The 22,925-nt window shown below is 39.0% G+C and overlaps 1 protein-coding gene across 4 annotated transcripts in view; it reads right to left on the reverse strand.

The window, feature by feature from the left end:
* The window catches only part of ANLN (anillin, actin binding protein), a 44,725-nt gene that overhangs the window by 13,477 nt on the left and 8,323 nt on the right, over positions 1 to 22,925 (reverse strand). For 3 of the 4 annotated variants that reach the window (XM_084620018.1, XM_084620016.1, XM_084620017.1), the window contains exons 2-19: positions 20,954 to 21,107; positions 20,068 to 20,364; positions 19,268 to 19,608; positions 18,283 to 18,502; positions 16,462 to 16,655; positions 16,210 to 16,317; positions 15,534 to 15,654; positions 14,415 to 14,531; positions 13,649 to 13,884; positions 11,678 to 11,829; positions 10,881 to 11,028; positions 9,441 to 9,576; positions 8,859 to 9,041; positions 5,266 to 5,392; positions 3,598 to 3,646; positions 3,457 to 3,516; positions 812 to 850; positions 430 to 451 (exon numbers count right to left, since the gene is read on the reverse strand). In XM_084620018.1, the coding sequence (XP_084476144.1) occupies positions 430 to 451; positions 812 to 850; positions 3,457 to 3,516; positions 3,598 to 3,646; positions 5,266 to 5,392; positions 8,859 to 9,041; positions 9,441 to 9,576; positions 10,881 to 11,028; positions 11,678 to 11,829; positions 13,649 to 13,884; positions 14,415 to 14,531; positions 15,534 to 15,654; positions 16,210 to 16,317; positions 16,462 to 16,655; positions 18,283 to 18,502; positions 19,268 to 19,608; positions 20,068 to 20,364; positions 20,954 to 21,059 (2,656 nt within the window). In that variant the 5' untranslated portion in view covers positions 21,060 to 21,107. Of the gene's footprint in view, positions 1 to 429; positions 452 to 811; positions 851 to 3,456; positions 3,647 to 5,265; positions 5,393 to 8,858; positions 9,042 to 9,440; positions 9,577 to 10,880; positions 11,029 to 11,677; positions 11,830 to 13,648; positions 13,885 to 14,414; positions 14,532 to 15,533; positions 15,655 to 16,209; positions 16,318 to 16,461; positions 16,656 to 18,282; positions 18,503 to 19,267; positions 19,609 to 20,067; positions 20,365 to 20,953; positions 21,108 to 22,925 lie in introns of all 4 variants that reach the window. The other variant, XM_084620015.1, reaches the window with a different exon arrangement.

Raw genomic sequence — 22,925 nt, forward strand, 5'->3', positions numbered from 1 at the left:
ATTGATGATACTTTGGTTCTCAGAGTTAGTCTCCAACAAACAAGACTGTTACAAAATTATGTTATGCGATATTGCATCTGTTGAAAGCAACAGAGCCCAATATATGGATTAAAAATAGAATAACCACCAAGTGTTGGTTTACTTAAAACACACTTTTCCAGGTAAAAAATGGATGCTATAAATATTTGATGCCAGATGTTAAATTTTAGAGTTGTACAGTAAAATTCAGCTACTCACAGCAATAATTTACATGTAAACCTGGGGCCAGATTCTCAGCTGGTGTAAACTAACAGAGCTTCAAGACTCACACCAACTGAGAATTTAGCTTGGGATTAAGTACAAAACAATCCTGTTGAGAGATTATTATTGCTTTCGCTACCCCGCATTATAGATATTCCCTTTGGTACAAAAAGGTTAGGTTTTGCTTACCTGGCGTAAGAAGGGTGCTTTTCTGGAAAGACAGAAAGATTCATTAGGGAAAGAAAATAGAGAAATCAACAGATTTTAGAAGCTTGCTTTGTATAAATTAAGACCAGTCTTAAGTCAAACACTGCACTTGAAATTCTAGATCTCTTAAAAATAACGCATATGTACTAATTTTAATCTTTTTTAATGTATTTAGAATGCTCACTAGCTCATGGTTATGTGCTGAAAAGGCTTGATAGAAAGCTAGGTAGTTTCGAGTTTCAAGTGAAAGAAGATACAAGCTGTCTGAAGTAGGGAAACAATGTTGTTCAGCATGTGTGAACATGGCTTTTAGAAAAGGCAATTTAATTTCCAGAAGTCATTAGAGTATTACACTAGTACTTACAGTAGTAATAGATGTCAATAATCTCTTTGGAGTAATAACCTATGAAAAACAAGATAGCATGAAAGCCAAGTACATTTCAGATTGCACATTGTAGTTCAAACCAAGTATAGTTTTAATATGTATGATAAAAATGCCATTCAAGTTTTATGGTCTAAAGCAATTCTGACCGGTGATTAACTCTTGTCCTGAGTCAGCCAGGTTTGTTTTCCTATACCCAAGACTCAAGGTTGAATAATTCCACTGAAGCATGTAATAAAATACACAGATCAAGAGGTAGAAAACATACATTTACATTAATTGGGTCTGGACAGCAGGTGTTTTAAAATGAATATCCAAGCCTTCTATTCACATGCAAATCTTTGGTGCATTTAGCAGCTCAACTTGCATCTGTTACTCTAGTAAGTTTAGCAGTTAATTGAAATGAGAATCAAATAATGCATATATTGTAAGTAAATGAGTGCCTAATGTTTGTGTTCTTGTGTATTGACAAGTGTCAAGTTTAACTTATCAAATGAACATAAATATATTACCTGGAGCTTTGTTTAGTTTAAGAGAAAAATACATGAACAGTAATTAAGAACAAGACAAGTCCATCCTTGCAACTGATGGGAAAAGATACACAAGAGATAATTTGTCATCAAAAGCAGATACAGTAGACCGATTGCCAGGGGGCTGGAATGGAGAAAGTTTTCTAGATGACTTGACCCCTGCAAACTTTCACTGAGCTCTGAAAAGTACCTACTGAATGGTCCTGGTTCTCCCTTCCTTAGACAACAGAAAAACTGCAGTTCCAGCTAACAAGTCAATGCAGTGCTTCTAAGAAGGCTGGTTCCTGGCAAACTTTGAAGCACCCCCGAAACTACAGCACATAGGAGGGAGGTGGACCCAGGATCTCAGATTCTCAGGCTTGCATCAGCTGGACAAGGGAGAGAGAATCAGACAGTCCCTTCCACTCAAGATGTCTGTGGCAAGTGGCAAGACACTCAAAATGTTTTTAATCAGTCAGTTATGAACACAATGAAAATCCTTCAATGAGCAAAAACTGATCTTAAAAAGTAAGATCTTGGTTCTGTGATGACCATTTGTCCTCTCCCAGCTGCAACCAATTTCCTCAGCAGAAGTGAGAGCTAAGGAGTTGCAGCACTATTGGGTACTTTGAATAGATGTACTTCACACCTCCAACCCTGGATCTGTACAGTTGTAGATTACCACAGCGTAGGTTGGGGGCGGGAGAGAAGAGTGCACACAAGAGGTCTCAAGATCATCTTTATATGGGAAAAGAAGTGGAAGGTTGAAGGAAAAGGAAATCCAAAGGCCAACGTTTGCAGGAGCTAAGCCCAAGCAAGCCTTCTATGTCCTGTAGGAACCTAATTTACATAGGCAGGCGGGGATGATGGGGGAAGAGACAAACTTTTGGTTCTTTGTTTTAAATTAGAGCATTCAAAGTCCCCTGCTCCCCCACCCAAAAAATAGTTAAGCTTTTTTTTTTTTTAAGCCACAAAGTCCAGTCTCATTTGTCCTGGAAAGTCTATAGTAATCTTTGCCAATGTTTAGTCATAGAAAAACACCACAGTTAAGGTTTCAATCTTTGTTCCATTATAGTAGTGATATACTGCTGCCCTTTCCCCAAAACACACATTTTCAAAATACCAAAAGGTTAACTCACAGAAGTATATATTTTACTAGATACGAAAAGAGCAAATATTTTAAATTTAAACAAAAAACCCAAACAAACAAACAAAAACAAACTTATAGGCTTTCAGAAGTGGCCAAAATTTGTGTCTTTACTTACTGAAAGAATAGGGAAATTAACTCATTATTCTTATTAAATACCGTAGCTTGTCATAGTCCTGTGCATAGACCTGTAATTAGTGCTTGCACTCTATACTAGCTTCAATTTGCTTTAAAAAATGATAATCTGATTAAAATAGCATTTGCTGACTTTATCCCAATGACTACATTGGCAACATTCTTTTTCTAATTTTAGGTGCTTAATACATTTCCATTGACCAATCTGTAGAGCCTTGTGCAGATACAAAATTTAGATCCACATCTATCCACAATCCACAAAAATGGTTCACGGATGCAGATATCTGTGGATGTAAAGCAGATATCTGCAGATTCGCAGGGCTTTAACCATCTGGCTGCAGTACAGGGCACTGGCACACAGTTTACATGTTTGGGAGCGTGAGGCAGTAGAGAAGGGAACGAGCCACATTAAGAATCATTACCAAAGAGGCAAAAATGTCTTGTACTAGATGAAAGCTTGGAAAGCGTGCCACTTTGCAAAACTGCTAGAAGAGAAAAACAACGAACTTTCAGACCTGACGTAGTTAAGTGCCACGTGAAGATGGCCAAGTCTCAATTCTACTCAGTTGAAGGACTTCAAATATAAAAAGACATTTAGAGAGACAGTACATTAAACAGACTGATCAAAAGAAAAGGTAAAGTGATGAAAGGTAAGTATATAGATTTTTTGTGAATGAAGAAAACTTCCCAGTAACCAAATCAGTAAGAGGAAATTGCATCCGCTTTCAATATTTTCAATATTAAAAACAGACTGTAGCTCAGTTCTTCTCTCCTTGCTTTATATTGCTTCTAGTGTACCTTTCTTATTGAACTAGTGTGTCAGTTCTTGTGTTTACCTTTGACTTATTTGCCTTTTTCCTCTTATCAGTAGTGCTTGTGCCTTCTTTCCGCTGTACCTGTAAGACAAGAAAGCATTTGAGAAATGGAGAGTGCCTGGCTCCCCCAAGTGGCCTTTTAATAAAAAGACAAGTACATACCAAATGGTAAACTTCAACATTTATTTCAAAGTCATTGGACACATCTTGCCTAAAATAAAGAGAGTAGACTATAGTTAAAAGCATTAATAATGCCAGTAGTGTTTTTAAAAAGTTAGTTATCCCCTCAAAACAGAAGAGGGGTTCACAGTAACTAGTTATTCTGAAAGCAACATCTACAGTAGTCAAAAGTGTTGGGTGTGAATCTAAGATAAAATGTAATAGCAGATATTCTTTATCAGTACATCATAGCATGGCTCTTCCAGGCACGCATGGTGGTCTGTCAAAGTCTTTTCCATCTCTACTACAAACCTGTTTTCAACAAACAAAGCGTTCCAGCACATGAAACATTAGAATATTTGAGACTAATACACTGCTATCTTGAGATAGATTCCAGATGTCACAAGCAAAAGAAAGTGAAATACGATAGAACCTCGATTATATGATCATTTTCCCCCAAAATGGAAAAAAGATTAAGTGATGTTAAAGAACAAGTTGATATTCCTTCACATTGTGAAGCCTTCGGTGCATTGGAAATCTCTTTGCAGTGGTTTGAAGTACAAGAAAGTGATGCAATGCACTGTGCTGCAATTTATGCATCACACCTTCTGTTATTTTGAGATGTTCAATTTTATGAACTCTCAATCCTCAATTAGTTCATAAGATAAGGGGTTTTATGTAATGTGTGTACTACATTAGGTTGTAAACACTCCCTCCGAACAGTGTCCCACCTACAGCAGGACACTAGTATGTCCAGAATGCAGATTCATCTCTCCAGACCAAAAGTTACATAGACTACTACTTTTCAGAATAGTTACCTTTACCATCACCTCAAAATAGGTTTCAGTGCCTTGCATGGCTTCTCACTTTCCAAGGTTTAAAATTTTATATTATATTCACTTTTAATAGGGTTGGCAGAATCTAGAAGGATATAGACGTTTAAGCATTTTTTCAGTCAATTTTCAATTCAAGGAAATTATGCGGGGGGAAGAGATCGGACAATTTAATGACAGACGTTGAGATTCAAAAAGTTAAAGCTATATAACAATTAAAACAAATCATCAACATCACATGTCAAAATACACACAAAATAAATATGCTTAAATCAAACTAATAAGTTCTGAAGCAGCATTTCTTTGTTTGTGCATGACTAGTGAAGATGACATTTACCACAAAAATTTTTATCATTCCAAGTCTACCGTTTAAAATAGCATATATCCCATCCTAAATCATCCAACTAAACTCACATTATTATAAAGAATACCTTTAAGCCAGCTATTACTCTAACATTTGACAGGTACGTAGTTAAATTTTAGTCCAAAACAGTGTTGTCGTCAGAGACAACAAAAACCAAAAATGGCCTAGTAGAATGTCAGTCATTACAGCCAGCAGAAAACTCTCTCAGGGAGAGTGACTAATCAGCCATTGCAGGTATCCAAGAGATGACGGGAGAAAAACCAATCCATTCATGAAATTGTTCTTTATGGAAAAAAGTTTGTTCCAAATATTTCTAGAAGAAAATACTCATGCCACAAGACCTGTGAATGTTTGTAGAATATAATATCCTTACAGAAAGGTTAACATTTTAAATTAGTTTAGACAAGATTCTCAGGTATACTTTTCTTCAAAAGCCAGCTAGTTGAGTTCTGAAACTGTTTTTTTGGTACTTACAGAGTAAACGTTGTAGTAAAAGTAAGAGCATCTCCATTCAGGGAATTTGCGGTGCTTGCTACGGGAGTTGCTACCATGTTTTCTGCTCCCGATCTCAACAATATTATGTAGTAGTAGTTTGCTGCTTCTGTGGACAGATTTGAGATGATCACTGTAAGTAGGGTCAGTGCACCCCATGGAACAAGGACCCCAAATTCTACAAAGTTAGCTTATTGCATGGCCGTGAAAATACCCTTCATTCTCACCTTCCACAGATATTTCAGTCAAAAATACTTGATGAATTAAATTGCGATTAATTCTTCTTCACTATGTTCAGGCAGTCCAGCTCTCCAGGCTTCATCAGTTAAGATGTGGTCTGGGTAGTTCATCTAGGTCTTACCCATACCCACTACATGCCAGAGAATGGAGGGGAGCTTGTAGTCAAAATTCAGCAGTTCCTCATCTTAGCTCTACAGGCCTCTGCTGCTGCTCTGTTCTCTTAACAGCCTGACTACCCTGTCTGCATACTAGCTTCCTATGCTCCCTGGCTCATTAACCCTCTCCTTCCTGCCTACATCTGTAGAACAATGAAGGAGTATATACTGTCATCTCGTTAATTCCCCCTTGTAGGGAAAGGTACAGAGTAAGAGGCAGCTGCAGGCATATCTGAGCAGGGCAAGGAGGCAAAACAAGAATCCTGGGTATCTGGCTGCAGCAAACAAACTACAGCAAAAGTGCTGAGTTCTGTGGCATCTTAGAAAGATAACAAGCTCCACAGCTGCCTAGAGTCCCTGGGACCCAAAATGAGATGACTGGAACAGTTCTCTCAGGCATTGGTTCAGGAACTTAGCAGACTCAGACAGACAATGGCTTACACTGTTCACATTTGAGGTTCTCTTCAACAATAAAAGCAGAACACTTCCACCAAAAAAATGAAAGCTGAGATTTTGAAGCACAATTATGGCAAATTCCACATTTGTGGAATACATAGCAACCTGACTGCAAATGAGATACAAAATGAAAAATGGTTTTGGCCAATTTATATAACACCGTTGACAGAATCACTAAAAAGGGAACAAAATACAGCAGCATGTTTGTAACACATGGGGATAGAAAGCAAGTATCACATCAGATACGTGTGCATCCCCGCTGCCAAGATTCACATTAGAGAATGTTAACAGAATTCACATTTTAGGTTTTATGATATGTGATATGTAAAAACAGGCTGTTTAAAGATATACAGCTATCGCATGCAGTCAATAAGAGTTATTGAACCAAATCTTGTCCTCACAATTTAGTGCTGCAAAAAGCAGTTAACACATTAGAAACCACTGAAGTTTCTGGTGGTATTACATAAATCACTGACATTGGATAAAGCGTGCTGGTTAATGCAAGCTTGCAAATGGTCAGATTTAACCACCACGGGGCACAGTAATTTTTCAAGTATTTGCAGCAAAAACCTTCAAAAACTTATTAAGCAGATACAATTTTAGTTAGCTTGGCTAGATGAAATATTGCACCTTCAGATCCATGTTTAACAAATTTAGATCTTAACTTAACTCTTCTCAACTCATTTGATTTAGACACACCAAGCAGACAGAGGACTACTTTTCAGAAAGAGTATTTAATTTGAAACGTAACTATTCCTGTTCCTCAGCAACCCTAGGTTAAACATGCACTGAGCAAATTTAAAACAAAAAACCTCATAATTCAACATCCACATTGATACAAGGCTAATATTAGATATAGTCCAGAAATTCATACAGCAAGTTTAAACAGCACAGAAAGTAGAGAACTAAAATCCAAGGTTTCCCCTCAAAACATCAGGGAAAACTACAGGATCAGATCTTTTTTTCCAAACACCAGGACTTATAGGAAGTCAGAATTTCTTGAACATTTTTAGTGAGTTATGAGGTACCGTATCAAAAGGAGGAAGTTTACTTTTACATTTCCTTGGTCTATTGATAAGAACAGCTTGAAGTTCAGAGGATTTTCACTATACTAGTTCTGGATGCATCAATTTATACTAATTAATTAAGGACCTAATTATTCCACATAGGCAGTCAAATTAATTTGCATGATCAGGGCCCAAATAGGCTTATTTTACGATATTATTCGCACCTTACTGGAAGAATACAGTGCAGGCAGCCGGCTAAAGAGAATCAAGGTTTTCTGAAATTCAAGGTTGATGACAGGGGTTTTTTGCCACATTTTTACCAACTGCTAGCGGATCACCTAAATCTGCAACTTCTACCCTATTGTAAAGGGCTTGACAACAGGTTTCATTCAGGATTTTCTTCTCCTATGAATCATTTCCAGGCATTACCGCATCTCAGAACAAAAATTATTCTCTGAGAAACCAGACTATGAAAGCAATCCATCCAAAGACTAGGCAACTGGGTACTCAATAATATTGCCTCTTTATTCCTGTGAGAAGTCAGTGTTATAGCATTTCCTTAATATTAAATCCCTGCTTTTATTATAGAGGGTCTGGGAATTTTTGTTCACTGATTGTAGGAATATTTCTGCCACAACCCCAGGAAGACAAAAAGGAGAGTTGTGGTCTTAAGATGACTCAGCAGTGACACATGTAGAGCAGCTAGAGCAAATCTTATGCTTCCAAAGGCCCTGATTTCAGAGTCTTTATCCCCCATCAGAGAAGTGCCTACAATAGGACAAATACCACTCCTGAAATGACCACTAGCATCTCACAAATCCTCTACCTGATGCTGAAATAGTAGTGAAAACACAAGCAGGAGAAGTTCTTCCGTCAGTGCTGAATCCATGTTGCTGACCCCAGTTACAGTGATTGCGCAGACACAAAAATGGCTCAGTTGGATGTGTTGGTGGGCTAAGAGCATTTCCAGTCAAGTTCTGTGGGATGGTAATGAGTAATGGTCTCAAGTTGCAGTGGGGGAGGTTTCGATTGGATATTAGGAAAAACTTTTTCACTAAGAGGGTGGTGAAACACTGGAATGAGTTACCTAGGGAGGTGGTAGAATCTCCTTCCTTAGAGGTTTTTAAGGTCAGGCTTGACAAAGCCCTGGCTGGGATGATTTAACTGGGAATTGGTCCTGCTTTGAGCAGGGGGTTGGACTAGATGACCTTCTGGGGTCCCTTCCAACCCTGATATTCTATGATTCTATGGACAGACAACTTCTCCCACAAAACACCATAAACCAAGCCCTAGAGCAATGACAGATAACTATGATTGTAAGAATTCTGGGATACATCCCCAGAATCCATGGGACATTCAATCCATCCATGGGACATTTATTTTAGGATTTTTAAGTCACTTACGTTAGCTTTTAAAAAATTGGTGAGAAAAGGTGATGCAATGAGAACTACAAGATCCAAAACAGTCCAGAGGTCTCATTTTTTCCTCCCTACTTCAAGGCAGTCAGGCTGTTTCCTGGGAGGTGCTCAGATACTATGACAGGTGCCGTTAAGAGAACTTAGAATAAAGTTTTAGCTAAAACCAGGTTCGTATTACAGTCACTACAATCTCCTTTTCAAATACCATGGCATTTGTGGGAAACACCAACAATCATAATGATTAAAATGCAAGCAAAGCAGGCTAAATATATTTTCTAAGTTACACCTAAGCACCTTACCTGGTTTCTGAACTGTACTGCAAACAAAGTCTGCTTTCAGAGGTAGTCGCATTTCTGAAAGAGTAACAGATCCCCTGGACGGAGCAAATTCACGGGGCGTAGAAGCAGCTTTATTTTTTTTGCCCTGAGGTCCTTCGTTCTTCAATTTGTTGAGTTCTTCAAGCAAAGCTTTTCTCTTTTCAGCTGTAAAGAGAGATTATTTAAATTGGAACAAGGGAAAAAAACGTGGAGAGAGGGTGTAGCTAAGTACCATTTGCTATCAATTCCTTTATTGGGTAAGTGTACCATTATGAAGTGTTTCTGAGGACAGAGTGCCAATATGCAAGAGGAAATTGTGCAAGGAAGTATAGTGGACTAACAGAAGGGTGTGGGAGAATGGAGGGGCAAGTGACCTTTACCCACCTAATCACTTCTTCCTTTCAGAAGAGGGATTATAACTAATCCCTAATAACTAGAGAGAACAACAGACTGCCATCTGAACTGGATTTTCCTGGGCCTGTTAACTTGAAAACTTCAACCATTCAGAAATTGTTCTGTAATTTAAAGGATGAGTCTGAATTTTAGCCATTCTTTAAGACATACTTGCAAGAAGGAGAAGTCTTTCTGCTTCAGCTTCTTCCTGTGACCCCTTTCCATGTTCCTCATCAATACAGCAGTTCAGAGCTTGGCTGGCCTGATGAATCACAGTCTGCTGCAAACTGATCTCATTATTCAGCTCCTAACATAGTCCCATAATTTAAAAAAAAAAAAAAAAAAAAAGAGTGAGGTTACAAAAGAATTTTACTCTTTGAGCTAGTATCCAAGAGGAAAGCCTTCAGAACAGCATTTTCTTTAAATGGTTTCCTCCAATCTGTAGAAACGTAGCTAGACAAACTATAAATCTTACAGTATGAAGTTTTACTCTCAAGGGTTTCTCTTCCCTTCCACCATTGCTGACAACAGTACAGATGTGACAAGGCAACAAGTGGGGAATGTTCTAGGAGTTACCACCTTCAATAGGGCTGCTCACGAAAAGTTAGGAGATACATGGTAGAGAGATACAGATGGATTTGTAGGCAAGGGAGTAAGGTCAGAACACAGCATGATTAAAGCTACAGTTACAATTCCTACATAAACCTGGAAATGGCAGTATCGTAGATTAGTGAGAACAGGCAAGAGTGCCCAATAAAAGAGCTATGTTCTCTCCAGACCAGAGGTGGGTAAATTACGGCCCACGGGACCATCCTGCCCGGCCCTTGAGTTCCCGGCTGGGGTGGCTAGCCCGCAGCCTCAGCTCACTGCACCGCCAGCGCTCTGGCCTGCTGCTCCTCCCAGGCAGCACAGTGGCATGGCTGGCTTCAGCCAGGCGGCAGGGCTGCAAACTCTTGCTGCTCTGAGCAGCATGGTAAGGGGGTGGGGAGGTTGGGTAAGGAGCAGGAGGTTTGGGGGGGTAGTCAGGGGACCGGGGGGGGGGGGTGGCTTGGATAGGCGTGGGAGTCCGGGGTGGGGGGGCGGGCTGTCTGTCAGTGGGCAGGGAGGGTGGATAGGGGTTGGGGCTGTCGGTCTCAGGAGGGGGCGGTCAGGGGACAAGGAGCTTGGGGGGAGGGAGAGGGGAGGGGGTTGGATGGGTTTTGAGGGTGGCAGTCAGGGGGTGGGAAGTGGAAGGGGGAAGGGTCCAGGCTGTTTGGGGAGGCACAGCCTTCCCTACCCGGCCCTCCATACAGTTTCACAACCCTGATGTGGCCCTCGGGCCACAAAGTTTGCCCACCCCTGCTCCAGACTATTGGCTCACAGGTAATGGCCTCACACAACAGCTTCCATTAAAATTTATACAGAACCAAAAGTACTTAGCACGTATCAAATGATGCTACATTTGTCCTGTCTTTAATATAAGAGTCCTAAATTTGGCCAAAATACCTTAATTTTGCCAGTCTACGCAACATTTATTGTCTGTGGCACATACAGGACAAAAACAAAAAAACCCCACAAGAAAGCAGTAAATGGGAGACTAGGTGTTTGTTTGTTTTTTAAAGTTACACATACCTGCATTTTCTGTTTAATATTAACTTGATTAGAAGTTCCATTCCTTTTTACTTCTAGTTTTGAAGCAACATCTTCTTTGCGAACAATCACTTGCTTTATTGAAGAACGATCTGTTTCTTTAAATCTTTGAGATCGATAAGCATCAATGCTTTTTAAAAGAAATCAAGTGTTAGATACATTTAACATTTTAGGGTCCAGCACACCTTTTTACATTAGAGCATTGATGCTTTGGCCCACACATTCTGAAGAATGCCCAAGTCAACACATTTAGATGGGAGCAATTTTATTGCGACCTCCTGTCCAGATTAAGGTTGTGGCAATATAAAGATGATTTTTTAATTTTTTTTTTAAATAAAGATGTAGAGAAGAAGCCTTTGGTGAAGGCTTAATTGCCAGCTGGGATCATCTGGGCATTTCACCTTAACAGTTCACTGCCATTGCAGGGGTCTCTGGCATCGGTGGCATCTGGTTTTCTCCTGTTCTCTACCTTTGGCACACAGTTTAATTTCCCTGAGGACTGAAATGTTTTGGTCTAACTAGAGTCTTAACAGATGTATCTGGGTGAATTTAATGGCCTACACTATTAGCCTTAAACTCTATGAAAGTGAGAGAGAAATTCTTGATGAAGACCTGTCACAGCTACACCACTGAAATAGTCTGTTGTTGGGGGCCAAAAGACTGAAGCTTTTTCAAGCTTGTCTTTCCCCGCTCCAGGAGGTACCCAGTTTAATAATGCCAAATATTTCCACAGTGACTTGATTTGCATGTTTAAGCCAAAGCCTCTGAAAATTTGTTACCTATATAGAAGGTTGTGATCTTCTGACAAGGAGCCAATACTGTCTCCAGATTCTGCTCTAGGGACGCGTGTCCTTTGGAATTTGCCAGACTTTGGACTTTCATCACTTATACTGCTGCTTTCAGCAACTGACCTATTAGGGGAAACAAAAACCTTGGGGGGGGGGTGGGGAGGGAAGGAGGAGGAGGAAGAGGAGGTATGCATCATAAATAACTGGCCAGTTAAATGTGGCTTATTCTGCTCCCACCACCTCTACTTGTCTCTCCACCCTTATTTACTCTTCCCAGACATTCCCTTTGAGTAAGCAACCCCTTGCCTATATTTACATTTCCATAAAAAAGTCAGAAGAACTATTTATACTGTACTTTGCAAATACTCTTAGGATATACAATGACAGTTTAATTGATTGTTCCTTGCCTTCCCCTTTAGGTACTTTGACAGGTTGGTTGAAACTTGAACATAGTTAGTCTTTAAGAACACGATGCTGTCAGCTTGACATTAAGCTGAGAACCACTAGCAGGAAACACAAACCCTTAAAATATCTTAAGGGAAGATGAAGTATCTTATTGCATAATTAGTTCTGTTATATTTTATTCTAACAGACAGCACTGTATCTAGGACCAGAAACAAATTTACTAGATTCTGACTGATGACCAAGAACGAGAGTCAGCAATCCTTATGCAGCCAGTGTTCCCACTGACATTAATGGGAGTTCTGGCTAAGTAAAGCCTTTCCTTGGAGATGATGTGTCTATCTTGAAGTCAAGTATTTGACTAGTAATGTGATTTAACAATAACTTCTTGGAAGCAGTGCGTCAGAATGTTCCTTTTCTAGTTGTACTTTTAAACCCTATGTAAAATAAGAGTTTAATCTTTCTTTAGCATTTTTGTTATATAAGCAAACACCAAGCTGCAACTATCTTGTAAGCTATAACCCCAGAATCACATAGCAGGAAGATTTGCCAAAATGTTTCTTATGATTCTTCCACCACTACACAGTGATTTCACTAGATGAAAGTTTGAAGAAGTCCAGGGTTCAGTATGAAGTGCAGATGGAGAAAAAAAAAAAAAAGTAGATTATATATAGTTTTGTCCCCACCACTTCTGACCTGCAAAGCCCTATGATTTCTTTAGAAAACAAGAAGTAACACGAATAATCTTTCAGCTGTTCCATTTCTAGAAAGTTGATCGTTATGAAGAAAGTTAAGAAGTGAAAGGAAAGCTTTATATTACTGAAATGCAGCCACTTCACAAATAAAACAACAGCTGTTAAACTGGGGAGGGGTTGCAGACAGTTGCTACAATGTTGCCAGAGTGATTTAGTTGACCCTCCTCCCTGCAACCACACCCCACCACAGAAGGGCAAGTACCAGGGAAAACTGCAGTTCTTTCTAACTGACAGTCATAGGAAAAATAAAACAGCTGGTGTGCACCTCTTTCAAGCCACAGAGCACAGTTTATCATGGGTGAAGTATGCTAAAATAGAAAGAGGGAAAGAGGATGATAACTACTATTTTCCCCTTGCCTTCGCACTATCAGCAGCGAATAGCAGGTACCAGAGTTAAACTTTCAAGCTGATGCTGTTTGTTTCGAGGAGATCTCACAGAGCCGCTTTGGGAGTGTTAAAACTAGGGAGCAAACCCCGTGAAAAAAAATTCTGCATCAGTGATTAGGTCATGGAATAAGTGGGGATAGTCGTACTGCCCAAGGCATATGATGCTTCTCTTATGAAGAGAGGTTAAACAGGATTGCATGCTATTTTAACAAATGTTTAGGCACAGTGGCTTAAATTGGACGGATTTTGGCAAGAATGTGGAGGACAAGAATGTAAATATTTCACTGATTTAATAGAAAAGTCTCACATTTTATTCATAGTTGTTCAGGGACCACAATACATAATACAAACATTTATGAAATAACATTTTTGGCGTACAGTCAAATTGTAGATCCCTGTATTTAATATCTGTTCTTACCTCTGGACTTACAACACCAACAGACTCTGCTAACGGAGTTAGCAGAGACATTGATGAAATATTCAGTGACTCTTCCTGCTCATCATCACTCTCAGCTTCCAGGTTCATACTCATTTCTTTTTTTAGTTTTTCTATGTCTGGCCCATCCTCTTGAAGAACTTCATCAAAGATGTCATTTATTACCTTTGAGCTATTCATTTCATCATTCACACTCATCTCAATTTCACATACTGCATCTGAAAAGTCAGAGATCCCAAGATTACTTATGAGCATATCCTGTAGTACATTTAAAGCACTTATCTTTATTAAAAAAAGAGGCGGAAGTAATTAAATAGAAGATGCAATAATATTTTCCAAGTGGTTCTCTGCTGGCTTATTTCTATAACTCCATAAAGTATTGGCACTTGAAATCAGTTAAAGGTGCACTTAGCGAACAAATCCCAACTTTGAATGGAGGTCTTAAAATTAAATGAGTGTTTCATCACTGTAGGACCAGTTATTTTTTCATTGCGATAAGTTCACACACCAGCCTTCTTGTGTTCCTTTGAAGTCTGAATATCACAATATATTTCTATTTTCCAATTACAATAAAATAATTAAAGAAACCCGGTAATGTTCATATGAATTTGATCTCAAATATATGCTTTGATAGCAAAAGACACTTGCTGAACTAGAAGCCCACTTAATTTGCGGGAAATTGATGTTTTGTTGGACAAAATAATAGTGAACAAGCTTATTTAGGACTAGCTAATGAAGGGTTACAAACCATTCTCTTTCTCTGTAAGTTGCTCAAGCTTTGAGACAGATACTACTTTTAGCGTATTCTTTAGCAACGTGGTCTTCAGAGGACTGAGTTTTTCAGTCTCTTCACATTTTGAAGTGTCTGGGAAGTTTAAAAAAAGGAATAAAGGTAAAATTTCTGCAGGTATGGCCGGAACTATCCAAGATTTCTAATTCTTAAAAAGTCCATAAACCTACAAGTGGAAGAAAAGAATAATCCACAAAATATTACTATAAGTTTTTTTTGTTTTGTTTTTAAATTTTAATCTGAAATATTTTGAACATCATGGGACACTGGGGAAGACTCTTTCCCCCACTCCCTGAATGGAGAGACACTTGGATGGGAACAGTACTGACAGACTGCCACTCTGCTCCGAAGGAAGACATAGGAGCCACCCCACTACAAAAAAAAAATGGGGCAGAAGATCACCTGGCCCTCAACAGCTGTGTTTGGGCATGCAGAGCCAGCCTAGCATCTCTATGCACAAGGGTGTTAAAGGGGAACTCTGTCCCTTTTTCCTCTATGGGGCAGGTCACCTAAGTTCTCATTCCCTGACTGTTAAGTATTTGGTGGAGTGTCCTATAAGCCTCCCAGATCCTGCCGGATTCAGGGAGCCCACTCTTGCTGCTACTCCTCCTCCCCTACAGTGATAGACACTTGGCTGCTTCATGATGCCTATCACATTGAAGGAAAGGGGACGCTTCTCAGAAGTCAGGAAGGAAGTCTTACACTCAATTGGGTTGCTCCCCAGTTTTATTATTCCAGTATGGGTAGTTACAGCACTCACATATACTGTCTCCACTCCCTACATACACAAGTCAGATTAAAATATTAATGCCAGTTTGTGATTTTAGTTCACATCTGCCTGTATCATAAATGCTATTACCTGGTTGACAGTCTGTTAAAGACGCCTAGGACTGGAAGTGCAATGATGTTACGTGTCAGAATCAAGATGCATTGGCAGCACATGGGGAAGTGGTATGCCTATACACTATGCCCAGTTGTAACCAGTGCTGTGAGTCCCAAACATTCATAACAAAAGTATGAACACTAAACCCTTGACACCAATATTAATCATATCAACTCAAGGAGGATTGTTCTCACCTGAAGATTCTGAGGGGACAGATTTTACTGATATCTCAGATGCTGTGGTCTTTTCTGCTGCTACAAACGAAGTAGCATCTGAACTAGCGAGCTGTTTTGAACAGGCTTGAGCTTGGCTTTCCTGAATAAGAAAAAATTACACTAAAGTCAGTCTCAGAATGTACTGTAACTTGTGGCTTGTAAAACTAAATGATATTTGAACATTCGAGGCACAACCTTATTACTTATTCAAAACAAATTTTATAAAAATAGTCTTATTTTCAAAGACTAGAAAATAAAGTTACAGCTAGGAGGCTCCTACTCAGATGCAATGACCCAGCAAGTCAGATTCCATGGAGAGAAGTATTTTATTAAAACACTATATATCCAGAATGGCAAATTTTTAACATTGCAAAATAGCACCTTGAAGGTGAGGCAAACCTAATGTTGAGATACTATTAGAATTTCAGTAATAAATAAGTGAAATTCTCCTTTAAAATATTGGCAGATATAAATATACTCAAGAGTACACACACTATAAGTTGTTCCTTTCAAGTATTTTTAAAAAGTTAAGATTTTGTAGCAAGCAAAGATTAATATAGATTATTGTACATTTACATGCTTATCCATGTGTTCTGGGTTCCCTGACCATTTATAGATGGGTATGTCAAAAATACACTCCAACATATATTATTACCATTTTAGTTTCTGGATGTTTGCTTTTTGAATTTTCACCTCTCTCAGCACTCCACAGACTGCCCTTGTCAAACCGGCCACGAATACAAGCAAGTTCTTTTTCACGTTCCTAAGCAGAAGAGAAATATATGTTATACAAGAACATACTGTAGGCTGTAGCTATTTGTTGTTTTTTAATCCCTTGGCAGTTTTAGAGCATTAAGAAACATTCCTGAAGATTATAAGTAAGCTATTAAAATTTAGCAAACCATACCTGCTTGAGCTGTTGTGCTAGACTAGCAGTGGAGGATGTTTCATTCTGTTTGAAAAGTCTTTCCTGGATTGTCTTTGTGTTTGGGGTAATAATGGGTGTTCTGTATCCAGTAGTAGTTGTAGCAGGACTTTGAGTGCTATTCTCTTGAAAGCGATCTCCAAAACGTTCCAGAAAGGGTTTGATTCCTGATCCCCCTACAAAAACAATGGTTTTAAACTTTGTAAGAATCATACACTTCTAACAATTTTTAGACCATAGACACATTAGTTGCTTTCTTGTAAAGCCTTCAATGTTTTGCATATCTTACTCCACTATCTTTTGAACATGCTCAGCATGTAATTGTTGCTCTGGCTCCAAACAGAAGACTAATGGACATTACAGCAGTGCAAATCAAAGTTTAGAGTGTGAGATGTCTCTCAATGCAAACAAAGGTCCATCAGCTGATAGTTAAAATGGTTTGCTTCCTCACCTACTCTCTCCAGAACCAGATCTCACTCACAAGTCTGTACAACATGGCTGAGAAATACAAGGTGGAGAAGCGGTTTGGCATTTACCTTACTTTAAAATAGCATTGTTGGGTATAATAGCATAGATTTGTCTTCTACTCTAAGTGAGTCTTGGAAAGAGAAACTTAGTGAAACAAAACTGCAGAGCTATCCTTAAATAAATAAAGTTCAGTTTGCCAGTCCAGCTCAGTTCTTTGTAAAGCTGATCAGCTAGGTAGCAGAGACTGTTTGATTACTTTCAAGCAGTCTTCCCAGATCTTCTAGTGTCACATCATTAAGAGTCACTAGAAGAGCTCTCATAAAAATCCAGACATTATACACATATCTTTAGAAACTGAGGAATGGATGAAAGTTTCATGCTGTAACTCCCGTGTAAGATATCAACCGAACACCTCTTTGGTCCATATGCAGCAAGAACCTATAGGATTTAATAATTTGCAAATCACTTTAAATGTACCAAGTTGGCTAGTGTGACATATCACAACCATATGCAGTGTCTTTGGAGAGTATTGTATAAGTGCCATAAAGTTAATATGTATAGTTGTAGGCGAGGGATTATGTTCCACTCCATAATGGAGGGTTACTGCAGCTCCGCCAAGAACTAGAAACAGTGGGGGTAATTCTTGCGGTGACTGGGAATATTAATAGCTCCAGAAAAGTACCATCCATTGGGGTGGTTTGGATATACTGGTTAGGGACTGGCTCAAAAGACACAGGAGACAAAGACAGAACTTTGGGAATAAAAGGCCAGCTTGAATTGATTCAATTCATTATGATCCCAATGGTCAAAGGTGCTGTAAGCCTAAACCCCTAGTCAGAAGGGAAAGGGATGTTGATCCCTACCCAGAGTGGCAACTGCTGAAGGCCTGAGAGAGCATTCCTTCAGCAGACCACAGAAAGGGCTCAAAAACCACCAAAATTTTGAAACCTGGTTTTAAAGGGATTGAAATATTCTTTATCTACAAAGAAGTTAGCTCACAGTTTAAAATGGTTCTACTGAGAACTATGTTCAGAAAAAGATGAGAATATGGAAGCTATATTTATGGAAGTTCTCTTAAATTACTACTAGGATGCTTGATTAGAATTCTATTAGTAGAAAGTTACAAGAAATTCTAAGCCATAATTCAGAATATGAACAGCTAACCATTACATGGTATAGACCAGCATTAGCTGGAACGTAGTTTTGGACCGCAGGAAAAAAAGATTAGTACAGTTTGTTGGAAACATTTACAGTAAGTTAAATTTAAAACTGAAGGTAAGGGTTAAAAATCAACTGTATCACTCATTGCTTTAAAAAACAAACACAGTCACTTACCTGGTGTTGTAGGCTTATCCTTATGTTCAGGTTGCACATGTGTTCTTTTGATTGGCTCTTCTTTGGACTGAACTGGCTGCGATAAGATTGGTTTTACTGTTGGCTTACGTTCCTCTGTTTTCTGGGGGCTGCACGGCTTCTTTTTTAATAGTTGTGGTACCTCAGATTCCTTAGGATTGGGATTGGTTACTCTAGAGGCTTTTCCTAAGTAACTTGGTCCCTAAAGAGGAAAAGAAATATACATATGGATATGATCTTAGTTAAATGGGAAGACCACACGTTCTTCACTCACCCAGAAAAGGCTAGATGAAGAAATTTTGCACATAGCTCTTATTTCCCAATAGAGCAACAGAAAAGGCAGAACAAGTTACATGATGCCTTTAAAGCATTTAGATCAAATATATCAGTTTTTCAATATTTGATTCTGTAATTTGCCACCTGTTGTACATATTATTTAATATTCATCTAACCTTAATTCTAAGTTCAGTGGAACACTGCAAGTTCATGAATGGGATAGTTTTCTTAACAGATGCTACTACTTTCAGATGTCTGAGTTGCATTTTATAAAAACCTTTACATTTACAGTTGAGTCGCAATTAATCACATGAACAATTGATTTCTAAACGCCATACCCGCATAATTCCTGCCTGTCAAATTTACTCAAGGAGTGTGCCACTCTTACAAATCCCCACTGGTGGCTAAAAAGAAGTGCAATTCACATACATTTGGAAGCCATTGCTCCCCTCTCTTGCTCATATGGCCCATCTTAATTTTTGCAATGAAAAGAGAAGAAGCTTATGATACCATTTAAGTGTCAGATGATCAACAGTATTAAGATTGAAATAATAAGCAAGAAATAATTAAGGCTACTCATTTTAAAACGGTCATGATCATTTGTCACTAACATTCAGATTAGACATGTAAGGGTTAACATCCATCCCACAATAAAAAGACATCAGGTTAGTTGTTAAATTTGATCACTCACCGATATCTTAGAGGTTGCTGGTTTATTTACAGATACCTCAACAGCCCTTTGAGAACAGGATGCAGCTTCCTGCTTTACACTGCCACTATTGATTGGAGCAGATGCTTCACTTGTAGTGGACAATTTGGATAAACAAGTAGTGCCAGGCTGTTCTTGTGTATTGTTTTGCTTTGCAGATGGATGACTTAGATCATTTTCCCAGGAACCAATTGTAGCAGCAAGGTTAGCTAAACGGCCTTTTCTCCCCACTGGGGTATCACTTGTGAGAGATGGCTGTTTGGGTGGGGAAACGGCCTGTTCTTTTGATAGGAGGGGAGATAGGGGAGAACTTTCAGATGAATCTGAAAATTAAGACAGGTAGTTAAGAGCTACACACACTTTTTGAAACATAAGACACTAGAAAAAGTCAATCTTTTGTAAAAATAGAGTTCCTAAGCAACTCAATTACAATTGTTAACGAGTTAGGTTATTTTGCAAAGACAATGGCAGATTATTTCACTAGAACCCAAGAAATGTTAAATTTTTAAAACCTGATTACATCAATTTTAACAATGATGTAAAAATCAGATGGGGTTTATTAGAGAGAGAGTGTACAGAAGGTGTATTCTCAATGATTTCTCATTTTTTTTGGACACCCATTTCTTTTCCTACAGTATTAACATTAAATTCCTGACTTTTATATTTTTTTGTGAAGAAATCCTGTGTCAGGAACAGTCACTGAGAAAATTTTTTCTTGTGCTTGCTTACACCACTGTCACGGCAAACGGTTTAATTTTTAAATTCTATGAAGTGGGACATACCATTATCATCCCAGCAACGTCGCTGTTGTGCCAGTTTCTGCATACGTGTTTTGACTGTAAGGGCTACAGGTACTTCAGATTTCAAGTTCTGTTCTTCCTTTTCAACAAGCAGTGGAACAGGCTGAACTGAGGGAGCCCTGTTATTTGCAGTTGCTTGTGGCTGTGCCCTCATCTCAGGAGGAAGAGGTTTCATGGAAGTTGAATTAACTGGCTGTCTATTCTCGGCACTAGAAACGGGAACCTCCATGCTGTCAGAACACAGCCTTTTTGATGGGGATGGCTTTGTACTAGGTTTCACTGTAAAAATTAAAAGTATTTGAACCAGTCAGTTATCAGCCATAATCTTCACAGCCTGCAATTAAAAGTACTGACATACTTCATCTTTCTGAAACAGCTTTTTAATTTTTAAGCCCCCCACTACGTCTTATGTAAGAGTTCATTTAAAAAAAAGAGGGGGGGGAGGGAGAGAAGAGAAGAGAATAGTTGCCCAGTCTTTATGTCCATCATCAAATCTTGATTGTCCCTTTAAACTCTGCATTCCCCAATGTGTTTCACTATTATTAACTAAGGCGAGCGACTTTCATAGCAGTGATGTGTTTAAATTAGTGCCCACTTAATAGTTTAAAGTTACTTCGTCATCTGCAAGACATTTGCCACCAGTTTAGAGGCTAGTCACATTTTGGACCTAATTAAAAACGCAGGCAATAGCATCCCTTACTGCTGAGTTTAGAAAGAAGAGCGTTAAACTTTGGTGCTAAAAAGTAGTATTTTTTTAGTCAAAGTAGTATGTGTCGAAAGAAATAAATGGGAATTTTCACATAGAAACAGTGATCCATATGATTTTTCCAAGAGGTTTCTTATTCTGTACTATGCCTATTCAAGATACCTTCTTCACCGGACAAAGGTGACTGGTTACTAGTTTCTGACAAAGGTTCTCTCGTTCTCTTTGTCTGTATCGAGGGCCTCATTCCTGCTGTGGGTCGCTCAGCCATTTTCTTCTGCAAGTTCTCTCGCCTGGCACGGGTTCGTTCAAGAAGTTTCTAAAATATTTAGAAAGGCACAGATTGTTACATACTTCGGTATTCTAGTGGAAACGCGTGTTACTAATAAAGTATAAATTACTGAAACCCTGAATTTTTACAGTAAGTTCTCAGTTACATGTTTCTAACGTCCTACGCCAGAGGTCCCCAAACTGTCAGGTGTGCCCACCAGGGGGGCACAGAGGAATGTTCAGGGAGCGTGGCGGGGCCCCACAGAGAGTGCGGGGAGAGCACCACTCAGCCCCACTACACTCCCAGCTCTGCTCTGGCCACAGCCACAGCTCCCGACACTGCCCCCAGCCTCAGCCCCTGGCCGCAGCTCTATTTCCGGCCCCAGCCCCTTTACTCCTGTCCACAGCATCTCCACACCTCCCCAGGATCCACGGACAGGTGTGTGGAGGAGACGTGGACGGGGCACGAGGGGCACAACGCTGAAAAGTTTGGGGACCACTGTCCTATGCAAAAAATTCTCACTATGGAAACAAAAGACTGTACATCTATCAGATGTTGCAAGCTTACTAATTACACTATCCTTCTAAATAAAGAAATTCATAAGTAGTGACAGTGACTAACAGTGAATTAGTGACAATTGACTTCTAAACTGTGACAGTAGCATTGCTAAAAAACAGCCAAGTATTTGGTTACTAGTTTGGTTGTTTTTTAAACAAAGTTGCCAAAATTGGTGTACATGCCAGCTGTATTGCAGATGTGCATTCTCTACAGCAGGGGTAGGCAACCTGTGGCACGCGAGCTGATTTTCAGTGGCACTCTCACTGCCCGGGTCCTGGCCACCGGTCTGGGGGTGGGTCTCTGCATTTTAATTTAATTTTAAAGGAAGCTTCTTAAACATTTAAAAAAACTTATTTACTTTACATACAACAATAGTTTAGTTATATTATAGACTTATAGAAAGAGACCTTCTAAAAATGTTAACATGTATTACTGGCACGCGAAACATTAAATTAGAGTGAATAAATGAAGACTCGGCACACCACTTTTGAAAGGTTGCCGACTTCTGCTCTACAGCAACCCTTCTAGCTGACTGAGGTGCACCATTAACAGGTTCTGAAGTGAGCATGGCCAAAGGGATGTAGGGATTAGAGAGATGAAAGAAGAGCATTTTGAAGATATCATGGATGCAGAGGATGCCATTAAAAAAAAGATCTGCACTACCATGTCTAGACAGAAAAAAACAAAACCACAAAATTTGTCTTTATACTGACAAAAGTATTCCATTTAAAAGAGGAAAGATTTAAACAAAGATATATCAGTTACGCCCCAAACATATGGGATATTTCTTCTGATCAACTGATCTGATTGTTATAGTTCACATTCCATTTTGGTTGTATTGACCCACTTCATTACTTATAAATCACTTCAATGAAAGTTTAGAAGTTGTAACAAGTGATATTTGGAGTTACTCTGCCTTCAAGTACTATTTAAAATTAAAGTATTTGTATCAGATATTGGTTAAGGAATACAGTACTGCTTGATTTAATCAATTTTTAAGCATGACAAACTCCTTTGAGCTAAATTAAGCACTTTGAGACAAAGTTCAGTTATGAAAGTTCTAATTCACTTTGAAAAGGCAGCACTTAGCACTGTGTTGTGGTGATGGCACAAAGTAGTTAAATTCTGTGAGCTGTTGTATCCCATTATCCTCCCTGATGCATGGCAGTCAAATATAAATTTAAGAGTTTAACTGTCTAAAAGACTTCAGAGTCTTAGACAAAGTTTCATTTGCTCAATGTGCAGCGGCAGTCAAAAAAAGCTAACAGAATGTTAGGAACTATTAGGAAAGAGATCGATAATAAGATA

The sequence above is a fragment of the Lepidochelys olivacea genome, assembly GCF_965140295.1.
Source record: "Lepidochelys olivacea isolate rLepOli2 genome assembly, chromosome: 2".
Taxonomy (NCBI): domain Eukaryota; kingdom Metazoa; phylum Chordata; order Testudines; family Cheloniidae; genus Lepidochelys; species Lepidochelys olivacea.